Raw genomic sequence first — 23,843 nt, forward strand, 5'->3', positions numbered from 1 at the left:
GTTACAGGAGACGGGGACAAGGTGGAGGCGTGGACTCCCCTAGTTGCAGCGAGTGTTCTGCACTACCGAAGCACGCCCCTCTCGGTCCGCCCCCTTTAATGCTGGACCTCCTACGTCCCGATCGCTTCTCGTCTCCCAGCGGCGTCTACTTCCGGGTCAGAGCTCAGACCTAGGGTGTAGAGAACAACCTTTCGGAACAGGCAGGAATAGTCGAAAAAAGATAGCGTCGTCTTTCTTAAAGTGACAGGCTCAAAGCAATGGGGGCAGCCCTATCCAGAGGTTGTGAGGGCGACTCAGCTATTCTGAATCCAATCGTGGGCAAAGTTCTGGACAAGTCTCAAGATTCTGCCAATGGGGGAAGGGATATGAAGAAGCGGATTGTTTCCCAGGTGAGGAGAAGAGCAGAACCTTAGACAATCCACTCCAAGAGCTTGAGGTGCAGCCAGTTCCGTCTGTTCTCCAGTCTTCCCCACCCCATCCCACTAGCTCTGCGAGGCAGAGCTTTCTTGTTCTCATATCATATATGAAAAGAATGGCCGGGCGCGGTGGCTCACGCCTGTAATCCCAGCACTTTGGGAGGCCGAGGCGGGCGGATCACGAGGTCAGGGGTTTGAGACCAGCATGGCCAACGTGGTGAAACCCGTCTCTACCAAAAATACAAAAATTAGCCGGCCGTGGTGCCACGCGCCGGTAGTCCCAGCTACTCGGGAGGCTGAGGCAGGAGACTCGCTTGAACCTGGGAGGCAGAGGTTTCAGTGAGCTTCGACTGCGCCATTGCATACCAGCCTGGGCGACAGAGAAAGACTCCGTCTCAAAAAAAGAAAAAAGAAAGAAAGAAATTAATGAGGCTCAGAATCGATGGATCGCACAGTCCCACAACTACACAGCCAAGACCAGACTCGGGTTCACCCCCTTCCCAAGTGTGGTTCTGTAACCCCGTTTTGCTGACGCCAGTGAGGATGCAGAGGGCAGAGATGGCCTATCCTTAGCAGAGACCAACCTGCACCCTAGCCAGCAGAGCACGCAGTTGGAGGCTTTTCTCTCTATATCTCAAAGCCTGCTGTGATGGGGGATCTGGTTCTGCCCTTTCCCTCCTCTGCCTCTCCTGGCCCGCCTACCCGGGAACTCCCCTGCTGGAGCCTCTGGGAGGGGAGCGGTGCAGTCCGCCCGCGTCATCTGATGCTGTTTCCTGCAGGAGGGAGAAGAGCGGAAAAAAAGTGAAACTCCACCCTCCACCTCTGCCTCCCGCCCCCGAGGCCAAAGTACAAAGGGAGGAGGAAGAAGGGAGCGGGGTCGGAGCCGTCGGGGCCAAAGGAGCCGGGGCCAGGAACAGGCAGTCTGAGCCCAACTGTGGACGCTCCCTCCACCCCCGCGCAAAAAGACCCAACCGGAGTTGAGGCGCTGTCCCTGGAGGCCCCACCTTACGCTTGGCGGGGGCCGGAGCCAGGCTCCCAGCACTGCTCCAGGACCGAGGGAAGCTCGGGCCCCTCCAAGCTAGCCATGGTGAGGCGTCGGAGGCCCCGGGGCCCCACCCCCCCGGCCTGACTACACTGCCCTGGGTGCCCTCCTCCAGAAGCCCGAGATGCGGGGGGCCGGGAGGCGACACTCCTGGCTCCCCAGAGAGGCGTGGGTCTGGGGCTGAGGGCCAGGGCCCGGATGCCCAGGTTCCGGGACTAGGGCCTCGGCAGCCAACGTGGGTGGGGACCACGGGCACCCAGAGAAGGTCCTCCACACATCCCAACACCGGCTCCCGGCCATGGAGCCCTTGAAGAGCCTCTTCCTCAAGAGCCCTCTAGGGTCATGGAATGGCAGTGGCAGCGGGGGTGGTGGGGGCAGTGGAGGAAGCCGGCCTGAGGGGTCTCCAAAGGCAGCGGGTTATGCCAACCCGGTGTGGACGGCCCTGTTCGACTACGAGCCCAGTGGGCAGGACGAGCTGGCCCTGAGGAAGGGTGACCGTGTGGAGGTGCTGTCCCGGGACGCAGCCATCTCAGGAGATGAGGGCTGGTGGGCAGGCCAGGTGGGTGGCCAGGTGGGCATCTTCCCGTCCAACTATGTGTCTCGGGGTGGCGGCCCGCCCCCCTGCGAGGTGGCCAGCTTCCAGGAGCTGCGGCTGGAGGAGGTGATCGGCATTGGAGGCTTCGGCAAGGTGTACCGGGGCAGCTGGCGAGGTGAGCTGGTGGCTGTGAAGGCAGCTCGCCAGGACCCCGATGAGGACATCAGTGTGACAGCTGAGAGCGTTCGCCAGGAGGCCCGGCTCTTCGCCATGCTAGCACACCCCAACATCATTGCCCTCAAGGCTGTGTGCCTGGAGGAGCCCAACCTGTGCCTGGTGATGGAGTATGCAGCTGGTGGACCCCTCAGCCGAGCTCTGGCAGGGCGGCGCGTGCCTCCCCATGTGCTGGTTAACTGGGCTGTGCAGATTGCCCGTGGGATGCACTACCTGCACTGCGAGGCCCTGGTGCCCGTCATCCACCGCGACCTCAAGTCCAACAACAGTGAGTTTCTGGCGGCATGGTTACGGGTGGCATGGCTCTGGCACACACCTGCTCCCAACCTTCCACTGAGCCTAGCTTAGGGTCTACTTGCAGGTAGGAGCATTCACCCTAGAGGGTCCCAGCTGACCAGGTGCCCATGGGCTCAAGCTAGCCCCCAAACAGAGCTCCAGGCACCCAGAAGAGTCTTCCTGTCCCAGCTTCAGAAGTCCTTGACCCCAGCCTGCAGCTGCGGTTTGGACAAGTTAAGAAATTGGGATTTCTCAGGTGGGCCATAAGCATCCTGCCCAGCTCTGGCTCTCACCTCAAGGAAGTCCTCTGGAAGCTCACGCTCCTCATCTCCTCCTCCCCTAAATTCATATTCGTGGAGTTGGTGCTCTGTCCTTTTCTGTCATCATGGGCAGCTCCTCCAGAACAGGTATCTCAGAGGGGGAAGCCCTCCTTGGCAGTCAAGGCCAAGGCCAGGGCTGGAATTCTGGCCTAGCCCTCCCTGGCTGCATGACCTCTAGCTCGTTACTCCAACTCGGAGCCTCAATTTCAGACTCTGTAAAAAGGGAGCGTGAAACAGCTCAATAGCCTGGGCAAGCCTGACCTGCGATCCCCAACCCGCAGCGGGTCCTCAGCCATGATGGACATTTGAGGGCTGGATCGCCAAGAGGGCCTAGCCTGGAATCAGTGCTTGGGGTGGGAGTGCTGGGCTAAGGGAGACTCCATCTCCCACCATTTTAAGCCCCCAACACGCTTTCCATCATGGCCCAAGAGAAGCAAGTAGTAGCTTCAGAGGGCTTCCTGGTGCACGCAGCATTTAGAGAGCAAAGGCGTGGAAGCAGGACCTAGCACACAGCAGGGACCAGGAGCAGGGGCCTCCTAGAGCCCAGGGTGCAGGCTGGAGAGCAGCAGTAGGAAATGCAGGAGGGGCCAGGCTCAGTGGGGTCACTGGAAAAGCATGAGACATTCTTAGAGGAGGGTCCATGTGGATATTTTGAGCCTCCTGGCCTGGGCTGACCATAGACAAGGGGCTTGCAGGAAACAGAGTGCTGAGCCCCAGATATCCAAGTTCTTGCCAGGGCTGGAGGAGCCAGGGGAGGCCTGCCAACCACCCCACCCACTCTTCTCATCCCTGGTAAGGTGCAGTTCCCACCTCTCAGCCTCAACCCTGGGCTCTATCTAGGGACCCCCACTACCTGCCCCAATCTGAGGGGGATTCCCCGAAGGCGCAGGGGGCGGGGACTCCCATCTTCTGTTTTTCCTCCGTTTTCTTTCCAGAAAAAATGGAACAATAGCCCAGGCCCCTGCTCCCCACCCTCCCCTCTGCTTCCTGCGTTTCCTGCTGCCCCGAGCCGGCTTCCTGTCCCTGCTCCAGCCCCTGCTCCCTCCCTAGCCCAGCTGCCTGCAGGGAAGGAAAGAGCCGGGGGTGGAGGGCTTGCGGGAGGAAGGAGCCTGGAACTGCTGCCCCACTCCCCCTAGTTCCCCTGCTTCCCTCTCAAGAGTCTGGGAGTTGGTGGTAAAGGGCAGGCAAGGTGCCCTCAGCCTCCCTGAGCCTGGCATTTAACCTCGGAGACCCCAGTCTTAGGCCCAAGTTGCTGTCTGCGGGATTGGGGTGGGGGGAGTCCCTGGGCTTGGGGGGGCACAAGCAGGAAACAATGGCATGATTTTCCTGGACAATGGGGGCCTTGTGAGGAAGCCTGGCGGGGAGAGGAGGGGGAATTCTCCAGGCCCACAAGTCACAGGACTGACCAGCCAGCTCGGCCTGGGCCTGACCTCCCCCAGTTCTCCCCAAAAGGACTCCCCCTCCCAAGTGGGAGACCTGGCCCAGGCCTCCCAGAAAGGAGAAGTAGGGACCACAGGAGGGAAGAGGAAGAGGCATGAGCTGCCCAGGCCACTCCCGAGCCCCACAGAGGCCAGCCTAGGGAGGGAGCTGGTGGCCAGGTCCCTGTCAGAGGCCAGGGAGCCCTAAAGGGGCACTGAGAGCTTCCCCTAGCTTCGGGGTCTCTGGCCCATTCTCCTCTGGGTGACCCCTGACCTCCCATGCCTGGGGTCTACATCAGGGGTCTGGGGTCTACCGGAACAGCAGCTTGAGTTGGGACAATTGAAAGCACAGAGAGGCAGCTTGGAGAGAAAGCAGAGGATGGGGCTTAGCAGCTGGCAGAGCCGGGAGCGGGGAGGTAGCAGAAAAGCCACAAGCACAAAGAAGTCCTGAAACTTTGGGTGAGTTGCTGCCCCTCTCTGGGCCTCAGATTCCCCACCTGAAAAAGGTGGAGAGTGGCTACTTGGCCTGAGATACTGGAACAGCACTTTGCCAGTCTCGGATGCCACAAGTGGCTGGAGACCGGGCCAAGCAGCAGCAAGTGTTGGTCTTCAAAGGGGGAGTTGGGCCCTGGCACCGGGGGAAGTGCCCATTTCCACTCCACCCTCTGCCCCAGCCTGTGCGTTTCCCCTTTGGAATGAACTTGTCGTGGGGGCCTTGCTAAACGGTCAGGTCCCCAGCCTCCAGCAGCCAGACCGGAGGCTATTGTGAAGCTGGCAGTAAGGAGGGACAGAGGAGGGAGAGGAGGGTGGAGATACGATATGAACTTTAGGACAACTGGCCTTTAGGATGCTTCTGCCAGGTGGCAGCCCCCATGCAAAAGCTTTAAAAGTGTGGTCTTGGCCGGGCGCGGTGGCTCAAGCCTGTAATCCCAGCACTTTGGGAGGCCGAGGCAGGCAGATCACGAGGTCAGGAGATCAAGACCATCCTGGCCAACACGGTGAAACCCCGTCTCTACTAAAAAAAAAAAAAAGGCTGGGCGCGGTGGCTCAAGCCTGTAATCCCAGCACTTTGGGAGGCCGAGGCGGGCGGATCACAAGGTCAGGAGATCGAGACCATCCTGGCTAACACAGTGAAACCCCGTCTCTACTAGAAAGTACAAAAAACTAGCTGGGCGAGGTGGCGGGCGCCTGTAGTCCCAGCTACTCGGGAGGCTGAGGCACGAGAATGGCGTGAACCCGGGAGGCGGAGCTTGCAGTAAGCTGAGATCCGGCCATTGCACTCCAGCTTGGGCGACAGAGCGAGACTCCGTCTCAAAAAAAAAAAAAAAAAAAAAGTGTGGTCTTGTTTCACGCTCGTGAAAGCCGTCTGAGGAGGGTTTTGTTGTCATCCTTGGCTTGATGAAGTGTTCAGGATTTGGCTCCAGGGTCTGGCTCAGAGGAGTAGGTGGATTTTGAGACCATTCTCTGGATTAGGAAAAGTTGCAGGAAAATCTACTGGGCATGCCGGGATAGTAAAGGTGGTCATGGAGGGCACCTGGACATTAGGTAGAGCTGCTGAGGGGTAGCTGAACCAATTTGTCTGGCCTGGAGTTGCAAATGTGGAAGATGCCAGTAGGGAGAGGGAGCTGGTACCTGGAAGAGGCTGAGTCAGCCAGAGGCTGTGGGCAGAGGTTGAGGAGAGGCCATGCTCTGAGAAGCACCAGCGCTGAAATGGCTGAAGGTGGAGGACGCAGAAACAGCTAAGCAGCCAGGGGCTGTGGGGGCTGAGGACGGTGGGGCAGCGGGGACGGCTGGCAGCAGTGTGAGATGCCTCCTCAAGACCCAGGTGGCCTGGCCAGCAGCAGGATCAGGGCATGTGGCTTTAAGCCCTGAAAAATGAGCACCCTGGTCCTGGCTGTGGGGGCTGAGGACGGTGGGGCAGCGGGGATGGCTGGCAGCAGTGTGAGATGCCTCCTCAAGACCCAGGTGGCCTGGCCAGCAGCAGGATCAGGGCATGTGGCTTTAAGCCCTGAAAAATGAGCACCCTGGTTCTGCCACCTCCTCTGGGAAGTCTTCCCTGACTCACCATGCTGTATTAGGTGCCCTTCCCATCTGCTCCACCCTGTGCCCTATGCTGCCCCCATGACAGTCGTGTCACATGGGGCAGGAGAACTGAGAGGTGTGCCCTGACATGGGTCCAGAAACATGGTTGACTTGATATTGCTTCTCTTCCACAGTGCAGTTGGCTGTAACCAGAAAAGTAGAGGGGCCCTTCAGACCCTTCATGACTCTATGACTTTGTCCTCTTTCTATTCCTCGAAAACTTCTCTCACTTGAGTCATTCCTGTCCTGGTGAGAGATTTGCAAGTTGCTGCTTCTCCTCTTTGTACCAAGTACGGTGGCCCCATTTGGGTTAAAGCCACGAGCCCCTGCCAAGTCTGACCATCCACGCCTACATTTACCCCAAGCTCCTCCTTTGTGGCCAAGAACCATCACTTTCTTGGACCCCACCCTTTCTCTTCCCTTCCAGCTGCATCGGTAGGTATCTTTTGGAATCTTTGCCTTGGAAGTGGCTGCACTTGCCACAGTGTGATGTGGGCACTAGGGGCCTGTGGTACCTGCTGGGCTTCTTTTCTCACCAAGAGCTTCCCTCTTGCTCCCCACTCCAAGGGGGGTTCTGATTCACGCTCCTGCCTCAACAAAGTGACAGGACACTCACAGATCTCTCTTGAAATCAAAGCCATAAATGCCCAGGCCAGGTGCGGTGGCTCACATCTGTAATCCCAGCACTTTGGGAGGCCAAGGCGGGTGGATCACAAGGTTAGGAAATCAAGAGCGTCCTGGCTAACACGGTGAAACCCCATCTCTGCTAAAAATACAAAAAATTAGCCGGGCGCGGTGGGTGGCGGGCGCCTATAGTCCCAGCTACTCGCAAGGCGAGGCAGGAAAATGTCATGAACCCGGGAGGCGGAGCTTGCAGTGAGCGGAGATCACACCACTACACTCCAGCCTGGGTGATAGAGCGAGACTCCGTCTCAAAAAAAAAGCCCAGAGCTGCCACCTTTCCAATTTTGTTTCAGTGTATTCTTAGGGAAAAGCTAGAACACTGGTTTCAGAGCCACACAGACCAGGTTGTAATCTCTGCTGTATTTGTTTTATGACCTCTGCCAAGTCATTTCCCTGCTTGGTTTCCTCATCTGTGAAACGTGACAAATATTATCTAGCTCATAAATGGTTTTGAGTGCTAGGGCTGAGTGTGAAATGTCTGTCGTCGACCAGGTGCGGTGGCTCACGCCTGTAATCCTAGCACTTTGGGAGGCGAGGCGGGCAGATCACCTAAGGTTGGGAGTTCGAGACCAGCCTGATCAACATGGAGAAATCCTGTCTCTACTAAAAATACAAAATTAGCCGGGCATGGTGGCGCATGCCTGTAATCCCACTACTCAGGAGGCTGAGGCGGGAGAATCGCTTGAACTCGGGAGGTGGAGGTTGCAGTGAGCCAAGATCATGCCACTGCACTCAGCCTGGGCAACAAGAGCGAAACTTCATCTCAAAAAAAAAAAGAAAAGAAATGTGTGACTTCAAGTAGGTCCTCAAGATCTAGACCAAGTCACCTCTGTGCCCCCAGGACCCAGCCAGGATGTCCATCAGATGAGTTTGCTCCCAGCTTTTACCCTGTCCCCACCACCTGATCCTGGAGCATCCACAATCTAGCCCCTCTTCTCTAGTTTTGCTGCTGCAGCCCATTGAGGGTGACGACATGGAGCACAAGACCCTGAAGATCACCGACTTTGGCCTGGCCCGAGAGTGGCACAAAACCACACAAATGAGTGCCGCGGGCACCTACGCCTGGATGGCTCCTGAGGTTATCAAGGCCTCCACCTTCTCTAAGGGCAGTGACGTCTGGAGGTGCGGCCCTCGGTGGGGCTGGACAGGGGCTGCAGAGGGCAGAGGTGGCTGCCTAAGTCTAGGGCTGGGCCAAGTCCAGGGACAGGGATCCAAACCACTTAGCTCCTAGTTGCTTTTGGGTGAAGTGGCAGTAAGGGGGTGTGGGTTGGGAGAGAAAAGGGAACACAGACCTGTTGTCTCGCCCACAGTTTTGGGGTGCTGCTGTGGGAACTGTTGACCGGGGAGGTGCCGTACCGTGGCATTGACTGCCTTGCTGTGGCCTATGGCGTAGCTGTTAACAAGCTCACACTGCCCATCCCATCCACCTGCCCCGAGCCCTTCGCACAGCTTATGGCAGGTAAGAGGACGGGGCGGGGGGAGCAGGTGAGGGGCAGAGCTCCCTGGCCCAGGACATATCCACCCACAGACCCCTTCTTATTCTGTCCCCGCTGCACGCCGTGCCCCTAGACTGCTGGGCGCAGGACCCTCACCGCAGGCCCGACTTCGCCTCCATCCTGCAGCAGTTGGAGGCGCTGGAGGCACAGGTCCTACGGGAAATGCCGCGGGACTCCTTCCATTCCATGCAGGAAGGCTGGAAGCGCGAGATCCAAGGTCTCTTCGACGAGCTGCGAGCCAAGGAAAAGGTGCGAGGAATCAGGGGACCCAGCGTTGGCAGGAGTGTCTCCCTGATCTTCCTGGGGCAGAGTCGGGGCGGGCGCCGCCGGGATCGGTGCCAGGTGCCAGGCTGACCTCTTCTCCTTCGCTGTCTCGGGCGCAGGAACTACTGAGCCGCGAGGAGGAGCTGACGCGAGCAGCGCGCGAGCAGAGGTCACAGGCGGAGCAGTTGCGGCGGCGCGAGCACCTGCTGGCCCAGTGGGAGCTAGAGGTGTTCGAGCGCGAGCTGACGCTGCTGCTCCAGCAGGTGGACCGCGAGCGACCGCACGTGCGCCGCCGCCGCGGCACATTCAAGCGCAGCAAGCTCCGGGCGCGCGACGGCGGCGAGCGCATCAGCATGCCACTCGGTGAGGGGCGGGCCCCGGGAAGTCCCCCGCCATTGGCTGCGAGGGCGGGGGGGGGGGGTGGAGCCAGGCCTGTGTGCTGACCGCGCTGGGATTGGTTTGGGCCCGAGAGTTGAAGGCTGGGAGGGGTGAGGCCAGGAGTTTTTTTTTCTGTCTGTGGGCGGGTTCTGGCGGAAGTATTTGCAAGTCGGTCTGGGAGTAGCTGCGACCGGGAAGAGGTGGGGTTCACGAAAGTTCTGGGAAGGTCTAGGGGGCGGGGCGGGCCGGCGCCCGGGCATCTCCGACGCGGACGAGTAGCTTTTCTTATCCAGAACCAGCGACTCAAGAAAGCAGTGAGGCTGGCAACAGTCTCATAGCCACCGTGCCGCTCCCTGTGCGGCCTGGGAGCCGGCCTTGGGCCCCTGCAGGTTGGGGTCCTGGCTCTCCTTCATCACAAACCTGAACCCTGCTCCCCCCAACCTAAACCGCAGACTTCAAGCACCGCATCACCGTACAGGCCTCACCCGGCCTTGACCGGAGGAGAAACGTCTTCGAGGTTGGGCCTGGGGATTCGCCCACCTTCCCCCGGTTCCGGGCCATCCAGTGTAAGAAACCTCGCCTCTCATGCCTCTCTCTGCCCCCCAGCCCCTTATTCTCTTTCAGACCTTATCCTTGGAGGTGGATCGCGCTCACTATCCCCTCTTTCCGTCTGCCCCCAGGCTCCCTGCACTAGGTCTAGACTGTTACCTCTGAACTCCCCAGGCAGCATTAATTGTACTTATTTTTTTAGTCAAATAATTGTATGACACTATGTACTACTAATTTTTCTAAATGGTTTACTAATATTAGTATCTTGCAATAATTCTATTAGGTTGCTATTTTTATTGTTAATCTAAGTTTTATGGGTGAGAAAAGTGAAAAAAGTAACTTGCTACACAGTTAATAAGTGGAAGAGCCAGAATCAAACCCAGGCAGTTGGTGTCCTTGTCTGTACTAATTACTAAGTAGCAAATGTCAGCTGAACGGCTAGATGAGATGCCCCACCCCACTGTGGGGTGATAGACCCAAACCCATCTATCTTGCCCAAAGCTCACCCTGGGAATGGTACAGGGCCCCCACCCTGCTCCCCATACTCTAAAGTAGTTATCCCTGAAGCCTGACTCTGATGATGGAGGGAGGATAAAGATTATCTCCAATTCCATCGGTTTCCTCTGTAGTGGAGCCTGCAGAGCCAGGCCAGGCATGGGGCCGCCAGTCCCCCCGACGTCTGGAGGACTCAAGCAATGGAGAGCGGCGAGCATGCTGGGCTTGGGGTCCCAGTTCCCCCAAGCCTGGGGAAGCCCAGAATGGGAGGTGAGTACCTGAGTGCCCCCCAAACCCAGCATCATCTGCTTTCCCCAAGTCCTGGAATTCCTAAAGCACCCCTCCTTGTCCTCCCATCACCAGGAGAAGGTCCCGCATGGACGAAGCCACATGGTACCTGGATTCAGATGACTCATCCCCCTTAGGATCTCCTTCCACACCCCCAGCACTCAATGGTGAGTGGCCTTCCTCCCTCGGCAGAATCTGGCTGAGTTCCTTCGGTGGGCACCTTGGGGAGGCCATGAGAGGCGAGCAGGCAAAGCAGGAGTCCTTCCCTGGTTGCTCTCATTCTAGAGACTAGGAAACCAAGGCTGAGACAGGACAGAACTGATCTTGGAACCCAGGTCTGACCTACAGGCCCACGATCAAGCGGCATACAGCCCAGGCCTCGGCTTGGGGCCTAGAGTCTCATCCCCTTGTTCAGACCTGGCCTGTAAGAAGGCTCTTCCCTGTCCCTGTGGCAGCCCCTGTACCTTTAGCAGGCTCCAGGGAGAAAAGAAAGACAGGAAGCCCACCCAGCATTTGGTACCAAGGGAAGCTGGGCTCAGAGGGGAAGGAATCAGCCTGTGTTGGGTGGAGCCAGACTAGTGTCAGCCACACTGTGCTTCTCAGAGTCTCTTCTGGGAGCCTCTAGGTGAAGAAGAGAATGAGAAGGCTGAGCAGGCAGGATCCAGGACCCATTCTCACCACATCCAGGATAGCTCAGGGCTTTTCTGTTCTCCGTGATGGTAACTGTCCTACTGTGCCAGGCATTCCCTCCAAGCATTGATGAAGAGGGGCTACTATTACCCCATATTACAGATAAGGAAACTGAGGCTCTGAGAGGTGAAGTAACCTACCTTAAACCCCCAGCTGAGGATTTGAACCCAGAGAGACTTCAGCTCCCATGCTTGTAGTGAGCTCAGAAGCTTTCACTTGAAGAAAGGGCTTCTCACATACAGACTGCTTAGGAAGCCAGAGGGTCAGGCAGAGAGCAGGGCTCCAGCATTGCGGGGAGGAGGGCTCACTCAGCTCAACACTGCTCAGCTCTGACTGAGGCCAGAAAGTTACGGCCTCCCTTGCCTGTGAGTCCCTGTGTCAACCTAGGGACCACTCTCAGAGCCCCCACACCTGCTGCTCACAGCCAGAATGTATGACCCGCTTAGCCGCTCTCAGAAGAGTCCAGTTCAGCAAGCTGTTTAAACTCCTCCCATCCCACCCAGCCCATCACCTCTACCATTCCCTGAGCTACATTGGATAGTCATAACAACAGCTAACCTTTGTGGGGTCTCTTCTATGTGCCAAGCAGTTTTGTGAGGGGAGTAGTAGTATTGGCCTCATTTTACAACAGAGGAAACTGAGGCACAGAGCGATTAAGTGGTTTGATGTAAGACACCCAGTAGAGCAGAGATTTGAACCGAAGTCTGTCTGTCTGACCACAGAGGCAGAGCCCCAGACCTCCATCCGCCCCACTATTTGCTGCTCCAGCAGCTGCAGTGCCCCCAGCATCTGTCCTGCAGGGACTGAACTGAGAACTGGAAGGCCAAGGAGGCTTCTTGAATTCACTTGCTCTAATATGTACCAGGCCAGATGGGCCAAAGGAGAACTTGAGGGCCTGTCAACCCAGGTGTGTAGGTTGAAGCAGGTCCTGACTATTCCGCAGAACCCTCTGGCCCTGAGCTCCCAGAAGCAGGGGCACAAGGGGTCTGGACCCCATCGTTCTCAAGCTTACCCCATGTTTTTTTTATCCAAAGAATTTGTTAATTACTTATCAAGAGAAACTATTTATTAGCTCATATATTCATGAATAGTTCAGGTCAGTGACAAACTTCTAAGTAATTCAACCCAAAGAAATTCTTCATATTCCAAAATCATTTTGCATTCTGAGAGATACCAGCCTTCTTCATCTCCTCGAAATATTTCATGGCATCATACCTTCGTAGAAATCTGTGCCCGTAGATATCTGAAATGCCTTCTTTCTTGGTTCAGCCACAGCAAACTGAGAGAGCCGCAGCCCCCAGGGATACAACGAATGCTCCCACAGTATGAAATCGCAGATGTGTGGCCAGAAGGCCACCCGCCTGAGGTTTCGTGAAAGCACTGGAAACCATGGTAGTTACTGTTCTTGATAAGAGTCTGTCAGCCTCAACACCAATGCCCTTCCTGGCTGATGAAGAAATGGATTGCCACTTGCCCCGAAAGGATGTCAGCTGCCGCAGCTCAGTGGCTGGCTGAGCACGTGGTTCCCCTAGCCCAATTCCACACTCCACGCACCATCTGGGTCCGTGAAAATACATGACATTGACCTCACAGCCACCCACAGAAACCCAGTTAAGAATCAAAGAATGGGGCCTCACAGAGATCCCAGACCCTGTGAGATGGTCCCAGGCATAAGCCACACCACTAGAGAGCCACACACCCCATCACCCTGTCCCCAGCGGCCTGTTCTGGCCCCTGGAGAGCTGGTTGCAAGGAGTGGCACATTGGCAGGGTACATTCAGCTACACTGATAGCAACTGCCCTGTGAAGCTTGTTGCCTTGGAGTCAATAACTACGTGGCCCTGTCCTCCCTGTGAGGCCCCACGGAAGCGGTTTCACCTCGGTCTGTCTATCTTTGGGTCAAGAAGAGTCACGCAGCTTTCTCCTAAACAACAGAGTTGCTAACTCTTGCTGCCAGGAAGTTTAGAGGCAGATTCAAATCCTAGCTGGATTATGTTGACCAAGTCACTTACCCTTCAGAACCTCAGTTTCTCAGGCCATTGACTGCAGGAACTTCTGTTCGTTCTCATTTTGTCTGCTGGACCCTATCTTCTCTTCCCTTTGTTTCATTTCTCTCTTTTATTAGTTAAGACAGAGTCTATTTCTATCACCCAGGCTGGAGTGCAGTGGCACAATCATGACTCTCTGCAAACTCTGCCTCCCGGGCTCAAGTGATCCTCCCACCTCAGCTTCCTGAGTAGCCAGGACTACAGATGCATGCCGTGTTTGGTTAATTTTTGTATTTTTTGTAGAGATGGGGTTTTGCCATGTTGCCCAGGCTGGGCTGGGCTTAAGCAGTTCACCCACCTCAGCCTCCCAAAGTGCTGGCATTACATGTGTGAGCCACCACACCCGGCTTTCTCTTGTTATTTTTGTTTTGTTTTGTTTTATTTTTTGAGGAGTCTTATTCTGTCGCCCAGGCTGGAGTGCAGTGCTGTGACCTCAGCTCACTTCAGCCTCCACCTCCCAGGTTCAAGCAATTCTCCTCCCTCAGCCTCCCCAGTAGCTGGGATTACAGGTATGTGCCACCATGCCCAGCTAATTTTTTTTGTTGTTGTTTTTGAGATGAAGTGATGTTCTGTTGCCCAGGTTGGAGTGCCGTGGCGCAATCTCAGCTCACTAGAACCTCCACCTCCCGGGTTCAAATGATTCCCCTGCCTCAGCCTCCCATGTAGCTGGGATTACAGGCATGTGCCAAAACACCCAGTTACTTTTTGTGTTTTTAGTAGAGACGAAGTTTCGCCATGTTGGCCAGGCTGGTCCCGAACTCCTGACCTCAAGTGAGCCGCCTGCTTTATCTTGCCAAAGTGCCGGGGTTACAAGCGTGAACCACCGGCCTAATTTTTGTATTTAGTAGAGACGGGGTTTCACCATGTTGGCCAGGCTAGTCTCGAACTCCTGACTTCAAGTGATCTGCCCTACTTGGCCTCCCAAAGTGCTGGGATTATAGGCATGCACCACCGCTCCCAGCCTCTCTTGCTTTTTTTTTTGGTTGAGATGGAGTCTTGCTCTGTCACCCAGGCTGGAGTGCAGTGGCGGGGTCCCAGCTCACTGCAACCTCCGCCTCCTGGGTTCGAGTGATTCTGCTGCCTCAGCCTCCCAAGTAGCTGAGACTATAGGTGTGTGCCACCATGCCCTGCTAATTTTTGTATTTTTTAGTAGAGACAGGGTTTCACCATGTTGGCGAGGATGGTCTCGATTTCTTGACCTCCTGATCCGCCCACCTTGGCCTCCCAAAGTGCTGGGATTACAGGTGTGAGCCACCGCGTCCAGCCAGCTCTTGCTTTTTTTAAACAGGATTTCCCCTCTTCTGTTTAAACTCACTGTAAATGATCAGTTCTTCACCAGCGAAGTGGGCGTGATAACGACAACCTCATGTGGTTGGTGCAAGGATTATAAAAATGGATTCTTCATCAAACAAGGATTTACTTTTTTTTTTTTTTTGAGACGGAGTCTCGCGCTGTCACCCAGGCTGGAGTGCTGTGGCCTGATCTCAGCTCACTGTAAGCTCCGCCTCCCGGGTTCACGCCATTCTCCTGCCTCAGCCTCCCGAGTAGCTGGGACTATAGGCGCCGCCACCTCGCCCGGCTAGTTTTTTGTAGTTTTTAGTAGAGACGGGGTTTCACCGTGTTAGTCAGGATGGTCTCGATCTCCTGACCTTGTGATCCGCCCGTCTCGGCCTCCCAAAGTGCTAGGATTACAGGCTTGAGCCACCGCGCCCGGCCTTTTTTTTTTTTTTTTGAGACGGAGTCTCGCTCTGTCACCCAGGCTGGAGTGCAGTGGCGCGATTTTGGCTCACTGCAAGCTCCGCCTCCTGGGTTCATGCCATTCTCCTGCCTCAGCCTCCCAAGTAGCTGGGACTACAGGCGCTGGCCATCACACCCGGCTAATTTTTTTGTATTCTTAGTAGAGATGGGGTTTCACCGTGTCAGCCAGGATGGGCTTGATCTCCTGACCTCGTGAAACGCCTGCCTAGGCCTCCCTAAGTGCTGGGATTACAGGCGTGAGCCACCGCGCCAGGCCCAGGGATTTGCATTTTAGGAGCCAGGCATCAACATATGAAACACTGCCCTGACCTCATCTGATGAAGGAGGCAGACTCACAAGCAAGTCCAGTAGCACCTGTATGAGGCATAACATGAGCAATAACTGTGCAGGTTCAGGGAGATTTTGGGAAGGCTTCACAGAGGAAGTGACATCCCAGTGGGTCTTGGATGGCACATAAGAGGTCACTGAAAGCTGAGGTGGGAAAGGTCAGCCAGCCAGAGCAAACTGTGTGCACAGGCATGCAGCTCACCAGACCCAAGGAAAAGGCAACCTGGCTGAACTCTGAGAAGAGTTGAGAGCCAAGGAGTCTCAGGACTGGGGCTGCGGACAGGGGTCAAGGCACATGGGTCAGTAGATGTTGATTGAATGAATGAGTGAATGAAGCTGGAAGTGATGGGTAGTTTTTAAGCAGAGACCTGTCTTTAACAGGTTTGCATTTTAGAAGGATTCCCTTGTTCCTTCAGTGGCAGTGGCCAGGGTGGGAGTTGGGTGAGGTAAGAGGCAGAGAGTCTGAGTAAGGGTTGTGGCTGACAGAAGGGACTGTCAGCTCAGTCCTGGTTCATAGTAGAAGCTCACTTTTCCCAGCCTTGTATTTCTTCCTCCCGACATCCAACCTAGCTTTTGCACTCCAGGCAGGAGGGGAAACGCAGAGGGAGGAGGCCAGACTTTCTTCTAGTAGCAGTGGAGAGCCATAGCAGATTCTAGAGCCAAGGAGGGATCTGACAAAATCAGTGCTTGTGAGAGCCCATCCTAGAGGCCCTTCTCCTTAATGAGCGGTTTCCCCATCCCTGCCCAAGTGATCTAGAATGGAGTCAGGCCAACCCTAGACTGGAAAGTGGGACACTAGTGTCTTGAAATCTAGGGCAGAGTCTGGTTGGGAAATGGTGGAGAGCAAAGGCTCTACTGCCCTGGCCTGGGGTGAAGCCAGCTCCACCTTTCACTGGCTATACAGCTCCGCGCAAGCCGTCAACCTCTAAGCCTGGAACCCTCGGGCATGAGGATCAGACAACATAATGCCCCTATGTTATTCAGCTCAGGCCTGGCATAAATACCTACTCTGTAAATTAGCTGTGACCTTGGGCAAGGTATTGACCCCTCTGAACCTCATTTTCCTCCTTTCTAGAATAGGGACAGGGATTTGTGCTTCTCAAGGCTGCCATGTACGTTAGAGTTGACTGTGTGCATCTTACAAACAAGCTACAGCTGGAGTGGGGGTGGGTGGGCAGAAGGGGCAGGGCTGCCAAGCCAGGAAGCGGGTGGGCACAGAGCATAGGGTGCCAGTCCCAGTCAGTGGGACCTGCCATGGCCCTGGACCTGGAGGTTGCCCCTGGCAGGCCACGGAGGCCCACCGTGACCTGGCCTCAGCCCTGCCTCCACTGGGACTGCCCATCCGTCTTTGGGGTCTGGGTCACTGGCTGCCGTCAGGCTTTGCTGTCGCTTCCTCCGCCTGCATTGCCCTCCCCTCCCAGCAGCCATCTTGTGAAAGGCCGGAGTGTGGGTGCGTGGTAGGGAGGCCGTGGGACCTGTGGGACCAGGGAAGATGCTGGTAGAGGGCAGAACTCAATCCTTGTTCCAAGACCACGGAGAGGTCCTGGGCCCTCATCCGGAAGATGCATCAGCCACGCCCTCACCTGTGCCGCCTCCGCCCCGCAGGTAACCCCCTACGGCCTAGCCTGGAGCCTGAGGAGCCCAAGAGGCCTCTCCCCGCAGAGCGCGGTAGCAGCTCTGGGACGCCCAAGCTGATCCAGCGCGCGCTACTGCGTGGCACCGCCCTGCTTGCCTCCCTGGGCCTCGGCCGTGACCTGCAGCCACCGGGAGGCCAAGGACGTGAGCGCGGGGATCCCCCCACAACACCCCCAACGCCAATGCCCGCGCCCTGCCCGACCGAGCCACCCCCTTCCCCACTCATCCGCTTCTCGCCCAAGACGCCTGACTCCCCGCCCACTCCTGCACCCCTGTTGCTGGACCTGGGTACCCCTGCAGGCCAGCGGTCAGCCAAGAGCCCCCGACGTGAGGAGGAGCCCCGCGGTGAGTGGCCTGAGGCCGGCCTGCTTCGCGGATGGGAGATGGGGGTCCCCAGGGAGGGAGGAGTGGCTGGGGACATACAAGGGGGCAAGGCCAAGACCACAGTCATCTACTGGACCCTGAACCAGGCGCTTGGGGTACTGAAGACCATGTAGGGAGCAGAGTTCTCAATTCAGCTATCAGGTGGTCCAGGCAGGTGGGGGCGATGCCTGCTGTGAAATAACAGAAGTAATCAAGGCCAGGCAGTGGTGCAGGCCTGTGATCCCAGCACTTTGGGAGGATCACGTGAGCCTTGAAAGGTTGAGGCTGCAGTGAGCCGTGATCATGACACTGCACTCCAGCCCGGGCGACAGAGCATGTATGTAGTCATAATAGTAGCAAACTCCTGGTTCTTTACTTGTGTCAAGTACTCTTTACAAGGCTTTCCCGAGGTGGTCTCATTCAGTCATAACAACCACAGAACTAAGTGCTCTTAGATGCCCGTTTTTAGATGAGGAAATTTAAGGCACAGAGATGAAGGGACCCAGAGCTCCCACAGCTGGTAAGTGGCAGGGCCGGGATCCACATCCAGGCCGGCCTGCTCCAGAGGCCTCACTCCTAACCGTTATGAAAAAACAGAGGCACCGCAGAGCAGGAAGGGCCGTAGAAGTTGAGTCAAGTAGCTCACTGTGCAGATGGGGAAACTGAGGCCCAGAGCAGGGCAGTGTATCTTGGGGACCTCAGGAGTTGGTGGTTGCCTGACCTTGTGCCCCTCCTGTATCTCACAGGAGGCACTGTCTCACCCCCACCGGGGACATCACGCTCTGCTCCTGGCACCCCAGGCACCCCACGTTCACCACCCCTGGGCCTCATCAGCCGACCTCGGCCCTCACCCCTTCGCAGCCGCATTGATCCCTGGAGCTTTGTGTCGGCTGGGCCACGGCCTTCTCCCCTGCCTTCACCACAGCCTGCACCCCGCCGGGCACCCTGGACCTTGTTCCCAGACTCAGACCCCTTCTGGGACTCCCCACCTGCCAACCCCTTCCGGGGAGGCCCCCAGGACTGCAGGGCACAGACCAAAGACATGGGTGCCCAGGCCCCTTGGGTGCCGGAGACGGGGCCTTGAGTGGGCCAGGCCACTCCCCCGAGCTCCAGCTGCCTTAGAGGAGTCACAGCATACACTGGAACAGGAGCTGGGCCAGCCTCTGCAGCTGCCTCAGTTTCCCCAGGGACCCCACCCCCGCTTTGGGGGTCAGGAACACTACACTGCACAGGAAGCCTTCACACTGGATGGGGGGCCTGCGCCCCCATACCTGAAACCTCCCAGCTCACCTGCCCTACTGGGGCCCGACACTGTACCCAGCTGGTTGGGAGGACCAGAGCCTGTCTCAGGGAATTGCCCGCAGGGGTGATGCAGGGAGGAGGGGAGGTGCAGGGAAGAGGGGCCGGCCTCAGCTGTCACCAGCACTTTTGACCAAGTCCTGCTACTGCGGCCCCTGCCCTAGGGCTTAGAGCATGGACCTCCTGCCCTGGGGGTCATCTGGGGCCAGGGCTCTCTGGGTGCCTTCCTGCTGCCCCAGCCAGGGTTGGAGTATTAGCCTCGGGATCCAATGAAGCCAGAAGCCAAATAAACTCAAAAGCTGTCTCCCCACATGTAGCCTGTCACCTTTCTTGGAGGTAACCAGGTGACCCAACCTATCATCCAACGCTGGTGTCCTGATGCCCCAACAATAGGCAGTTCCTTGCCTTGCACTGCATCCCTCTCCTGGGACCAAATCCACCAGCCTTGGTGAGTCATTCAAGGCTTTTCTCTGCCAGGGGCGGTGGCTCACTCCTGTAATCACAGCACTTTGGGAGGCCAAGGCCAGTGGATCACATGAGGTCAGGAGTTCAAGACCAACCTGGCAACATAGTGAAACCCCATCTCTACTAAAAATACAAAAATTAGCCAGGTATGGGGGTGCATGCCTGTAGTACCAGCTACTCTGGAGGCTGAAGCAGGAGAATTGCTTGAACCTGGAAGGTAGAGGTTGCAGTGAGTCAAAATCGCACCACTGCACTCCAGCCTGGGCAACAGAGCAAGACTCTGTTTCAAAAAAAAAAAAAAAGTGTAGGCCGGGCGCAGTGGGTCATGCCTGTAATCCCAGCACTTTTGGAGGCCGAGGCGGACGGATCACAAGGTCAGGATTTCGAGACCAGCCTGGCCAATATGGTGAAACCCCGTCTACACTTAAAAAAAAAAAAAAAAAAAAAATTGCTGGGCGTAGTGGTGGGTGCCTGTAGTCCCAGCTACTTGGGAGGCTGAGGCAGGAGAATAGCTTGAACCCAGGAGGCGAAGGTAGAGTGAACCAAGATTGTGCCACTGCACTCCAGCCTGGGCGACAGAGCGAGACTGTCTCAAAAAAGATAAAAAGTAGTAACTTCCACCCACCTCCCAGCATCGTGACTTGCCATGGCATCTGGCACCCCTGACAGTTCTCTTCACACTGCCGTGGGGGCTCTGGCACTCCCACACCATATCCAAGGGCAGGGTCCCTTCCTCGGCCTCTGCCCTCAGCCCCTCTGAGGTTAGAGGAGTTGGAACCCAGGCTCCCACTTGCCCCCTGCCAGGTGCCCCATGGCGGCCAGACTCTGTCTCTACAGTTCAGGGGCAGGGAGTCAGGAGGGCAGGCACAAAGGGTTCTCAGGAAGAACTGGCAATCAGGCTCGAGGGTATCATCTGCCTGGGTACTCTGAGCACCCTGGAGTCCTCTCCCTATCTCCTACCCCTGCCCTCACCTGATCCTTCCCAGCTGCCACCATTCCTCTCCCACCATAATACCAGGCCAAAATCACTCCATCCAGGACGCCTACAGTAGCCCAGCGTAGGTCTCCCTGGACCACGTTTGTCCTCAAGGGCCTGTGTCCTTATCCCCCCTTCACCCCCAACTCTCCCCCGCCACAGCCAGCCCTCTGTTCCTCTCACACCCCAAGCTCATTCCTACCTTCACCAGCCTCTTACTCCCCAGCTGAAATGTCACCTTAGCGGAGCTTTCCCAGTGAGATAACCCCCCTCCCCACAGGCTCTCCCATCACCCAGGGCATCTCCTTCATGGAACTCATGACAATGTGAGGTTGCCAGTTTTTTTGCTAAGAGGTTTCTTGTGTAAACACCAGGAAGGAAAGGACCTGTGCCTGTCCTCTTTCCTAAGCACTTGCTGAATGAATGAATGAATGCAGTATGGGTGCCTGAGTGAGCAGGACCTTGAATAAGTGTGAGGTCCTGTCTAGGCCTCAGCTTCCTCCGCCTCCTCCCCTCACCGCAGCCACCTTCCTCCACCCCTCCCCACCGTCCCAGCTGCTGTGAAATGGGCAAATGTCTTGCCTCCAGAACCTGGGAGGGGTGAGGCAGCTCACCCCCCCCTGTTCACACCCCAGCCACCCCAGCCGGGTCCCAGCCACCCACAGAGCACCTCCTCCTGGCCCGGCCCTGCCCAGCCCTTCCCAGGTGCCTGAGGTGGAGCCGCCAGCTCCCACAGCACCCCAGCAGCCTGCCATGGGGTGTCTAAGGCCCTGGGCCCGATATGGGCTCCTGGTTGTGGCCCACTTACTGACCCTGGGGCTTGGGGCTGTGTTGTTCCAGGCCCTGGAGGGGCCTCCTGCATGCAGGCTTCAGGCTGAGCTCAGGGCAGAGCTGGCAGCCTTCCAGGCAGAGCATAGGGCCTGCCTGCCACCTGGAGCACTGGAAGAGCTGCTGGGCACTGCCCTGGCCACCCAGGCCCATGGGGTCTCCAGCCTGGGCAACAGCTCAAAGGCCAGGAACTGGGACCTTCCCTCAGCCCTGCTCTTCACTGCCAGCATCCTCACCACCACAGGTAAGAGAGCCTGGCAGCCAAGTCGGGGGGCACACAGCTCTTGAGGCCATCGCTCCCTGGGGTCCCTGGGATTCATGCAGCCCTGCCTTCAGCCCCAAAGAGCCAGATGGAGCCCAGGCCCTGTGAGGCCCAACATCACAGCTGGGGCTCCCCACCAACACACCCCAACTGGTGCCTCCACTTCAGCTGCCAGGAAGGGTGTGGCCTCCCCAGTCCCACCCCAGGCACCCTTTGAGACCCAGGAGAGCTGCCCAGATGCCACAGCCTGTGGCCAGGTAGGGGATACAAGACAGTGGGCTGGGTTCTTAGGTGGAAGCAAACAGAAGGAACCTGGGATGGACAGAGCAGGACCATGGCCTCAGGCGGAGGAGCGAGGGAAGATGGGGAGGAAGCTGGCACGAGATGCTCGCAGAGCAGGAGGGCACAGACAGGGATGAGGGAGTTCTGCAGAGACATCGTGTGGGAACAGGCCCAGGGAAAAGCAGCAACAGGACCCACAGCCCTGGGTTTTCATATTTTTTGCCCCACAAAGTGTCTCAGTATTTTTTGAATTGGAACTTGTATTTCCAACTTTTTTTTTTTGTTTGAAACAGAGCCTGGCCCTGTCACCCAGGCTGGAGTGCAGTGGTGCGATCTCAGCTCACTGCAACCTCTACCTCCTGGGTTCTAGCAATTCTCCTGCCTCAGCCTCCTGAGTAGCTGGGATTACAGGCGTGCACCATCATGCCCAGCTAGTTTTTGTATTTTTAGTTGAGACGGGGTTTTGCCATGTTGGCCAGGCTGGTCTCAAACTCCTGACCTCAAGCCATCCACCCACCTCAGCCTCCCAAAGTGCTGGGATTACAGGTGTGAGCTACTGTGGCCAGCTTGTATTTCCAACTTCTTTTGGAAAATCAGGAAACCTACTCACACTGAGCCAGAATCCCTGCAAGGCAACATCCTGACAGGAGCAGAATGGGGCCTGCCCTTTGGAAACAGCTCACACTCTCCAGTGCACCCCTGTCCCCACCACTCCTGTTTGGCTCCCATCTGGCTCCAATAGGCATGTGCGTTTGCAGCTCTGTATTAGCTGATGCTGTTCTCCCAGCACACCCCATGCTCCCACCCCTCCCCACCTGGCACATGCCCTCTCCCCGCCATGCTGCCTGTTTGCAGCCCTTCGTGATTTTCCTGCCCGACTCCCCCACCAGAGCTGTCAGGGCCTGGGCTGACTCAGATACCAGCACAAAGCCTGGCACACAGGACGTGACACACATTTGGGGAAAGAGTGGATGATATTCCACCAGCTATGGAATCAGGAGTATCTTTTAAGGGCAGTGCAGTTCTCAGAATTGTCCCAGCTACAAAAGGCTTGAGGAACTGTCTTCTTTCATCCTTTCATTTCCCAAAAAAGAAAAATGGCCCAGAGAGGGTAAGGGATCCCCTGACCAAGGAGGAACAGAGTCAGCTAGAACCTGGACCTGGCCAGTTCAAGGCCACCAGAGGGCAGCCTTCTACAGAAGGCGGTATTGGGGTAGGCAGGGACCCCAGCAGACATGGCACTCAGAGCTCTCACTGTCCACTGACTCTCTCTTCTCCAGGTTATAGCCACATGGCCCCACTATCACCAGGCAGAAAGGCATTCTGCATGGTCTATGCAGCCCTGGGGCTGCCAGCCTCCCTGGCTCTCGTGGCCACCCTGCGCCACTGCCTGCGCTCAGCCGCCCAGGTGCCTGGGTAGCGGTCCACTGGCAGCTGTCGCCGGCCAGGGCTGCGCTGCTGCAAGCAGTTGCACTGGGCCTGCTGGTGGCCAGCAGCTTTGTGCTGCTGCCAGCACTGGTGCTGTGGGGCCTTCAGGGTGACTGCAGCCTGCTGGGGGCCGTCTACTTCTGCTTCAGCTCACTCAGCACCATTGGCCTGGGGGACCTGTTGCCCGGCCATGGCTGTGGCCTGCATCCTGTGATTTACCACCTGGGCCAGCTCGCACTTCTTGGTAAGTCCAGCCGCCTAAGGGCGTGTGGGGGAAGGGGGAAGAGGAGCCTGGACTAGGACTCCCATATATCACTGGGGGGGCTGGGCCTTGCAGGTGGAGGAGACCCCACTTCTGGGCACAGTGTGGGAGGGGTAGTTGACGAGCTCTGGGGGATGGTGAGTGGCGCCAGCTGCCAGGGCAGGTCACCGCGTTGGGAGGTGGGCAGGGAGCATTACCAGCACCCAGGCGCTGCCCCAGCACCTTCTCCTCCCCAGGTTACTTGCTTCTAGGACTCTTGGCCATGCTGCTGGCCGTGGAGACCTTCTCTGAGCTGCCACAGGTCCGTGCCATGGGGAAGTTCTTCAGGCCCAGTGGTCCTGTGACTGCTGAGAACCAAGGTGGCATCCTAGGGCAGGATGAACTGGCTCTGAGCACCCTGCCCCCCGCGGCCCCAGCTTCAGGACAAGCCCCTGCTTGCTGAAGCATCAGGTGACCGAGTTCAGCTCCCATAAGGTGGCGGCACCTAAGGAGGAAGCAGCCAAGAGTGGCTGGGGAAGAATCAGGAGACGGGGCCGCGGTGGGGGTGGGCGGGAGGCCTCGGGGAATACTGTGTTAATCATAAAATGAGCAACCGCTTCGGCTGTTTTCAAGTATTTCTAATGGGACTTCCCTGAGCCCCCGGCCACCATCCGGGAAAGGCCGAGGTCCAGCCTCCGCTGGCCCTGGGAACCTCGAAGCCGCACCAACCGGCTTAGGATGGCAGAGCCGCCCTCCTCAGCCTC

The 23,843-nt window shown here is 57.2% G+C and overlaps 2 protein-coding genes across 3 annotated transcripts; both read left to right on the top strand.

Annotated features, from left to right (window-relative positions):
• Positions 1-1,271: 1,271 nt before the first annotated feature.
• MAP3K11 (mitogen-activated protein kinase kinase kinase 11) lies at positions 1,272-18,909 on the top strand. 2 transcript variants are annotated; one of them, XM_033207240.1, is made up of 10 exons: positions 1,272-2,495; positions 7,949-8,129; positions 8,318-8,466; positions 8,577-8,752; positions 8,887-9,130; positions 9,598-9,711; positions 10,324-10,459; positions 10,553-10,644; positions 16,906-17,280; positions 18,045-18,909. In XM_033207240.1, the coding sequence occupies exons 1-10, from the start codon at positions 1,757-1,759 to the stop codon at positions 18,380-18,382; spliced, it is 2,544 nt and encodes an 847-aa protein (XP_033063131.1). In that variant the 5' UTR covers positions 1,272-1,756; the 3' UTR covers positions 18,383-18,909. The 2 variants fall into 2 exon arrangements, with proteins under 2 accessions (XP_033063131.1, XP_033063132.1); XM_033207241.1 differs by lacking the exons at positions 16,906-17,280; positions 18,045-18,909 and adding an exon at positions 12,437-13,331 and having other exon boundaries at positions 1,660-2,495.
• A 649-nt stretch (positions 18,910-19,558) lies between these two features.
• KCNK7 (potassium two pore domain channel subfamily K member 7) lies at positions 19,559-23,816 on the top strand. Its single transcript, XM_033207257.1, is given in 5 exon segments — positions 19,559-20,533; positions 20,566-21,110; positions 22,691-22,801; positions 22,804-23,082; positions 23,337-23,816. Coding segments are annotated over 4 exon segments (1,095 nt in total). The 5' UTR covers positions 19,559-20,533; positions 20,566-20,611; the 3' UTR covers positions 23,543-23,816.
• Positions 23,817-23,843: the final 27 nt, after the last annotated feature.

This window comes from Trachypithecus francoisi, unplaced genomic scaffold (assembly GCF_009764315.1).
Source record: "Trachypithecus francoisi isolate TF-2019V2 unplaced genomic scaffold, Tfra_2.0 Lachesis_group8, whole genome shotgun sequence".
NCBI classification, from domain to species: domain Eukaryota; kingdom Metazoa; phylum Chordata; class Mammalia; order Primates; family Cercopithecidae; genus Trachypithecus; species Trachypithecus francoisi.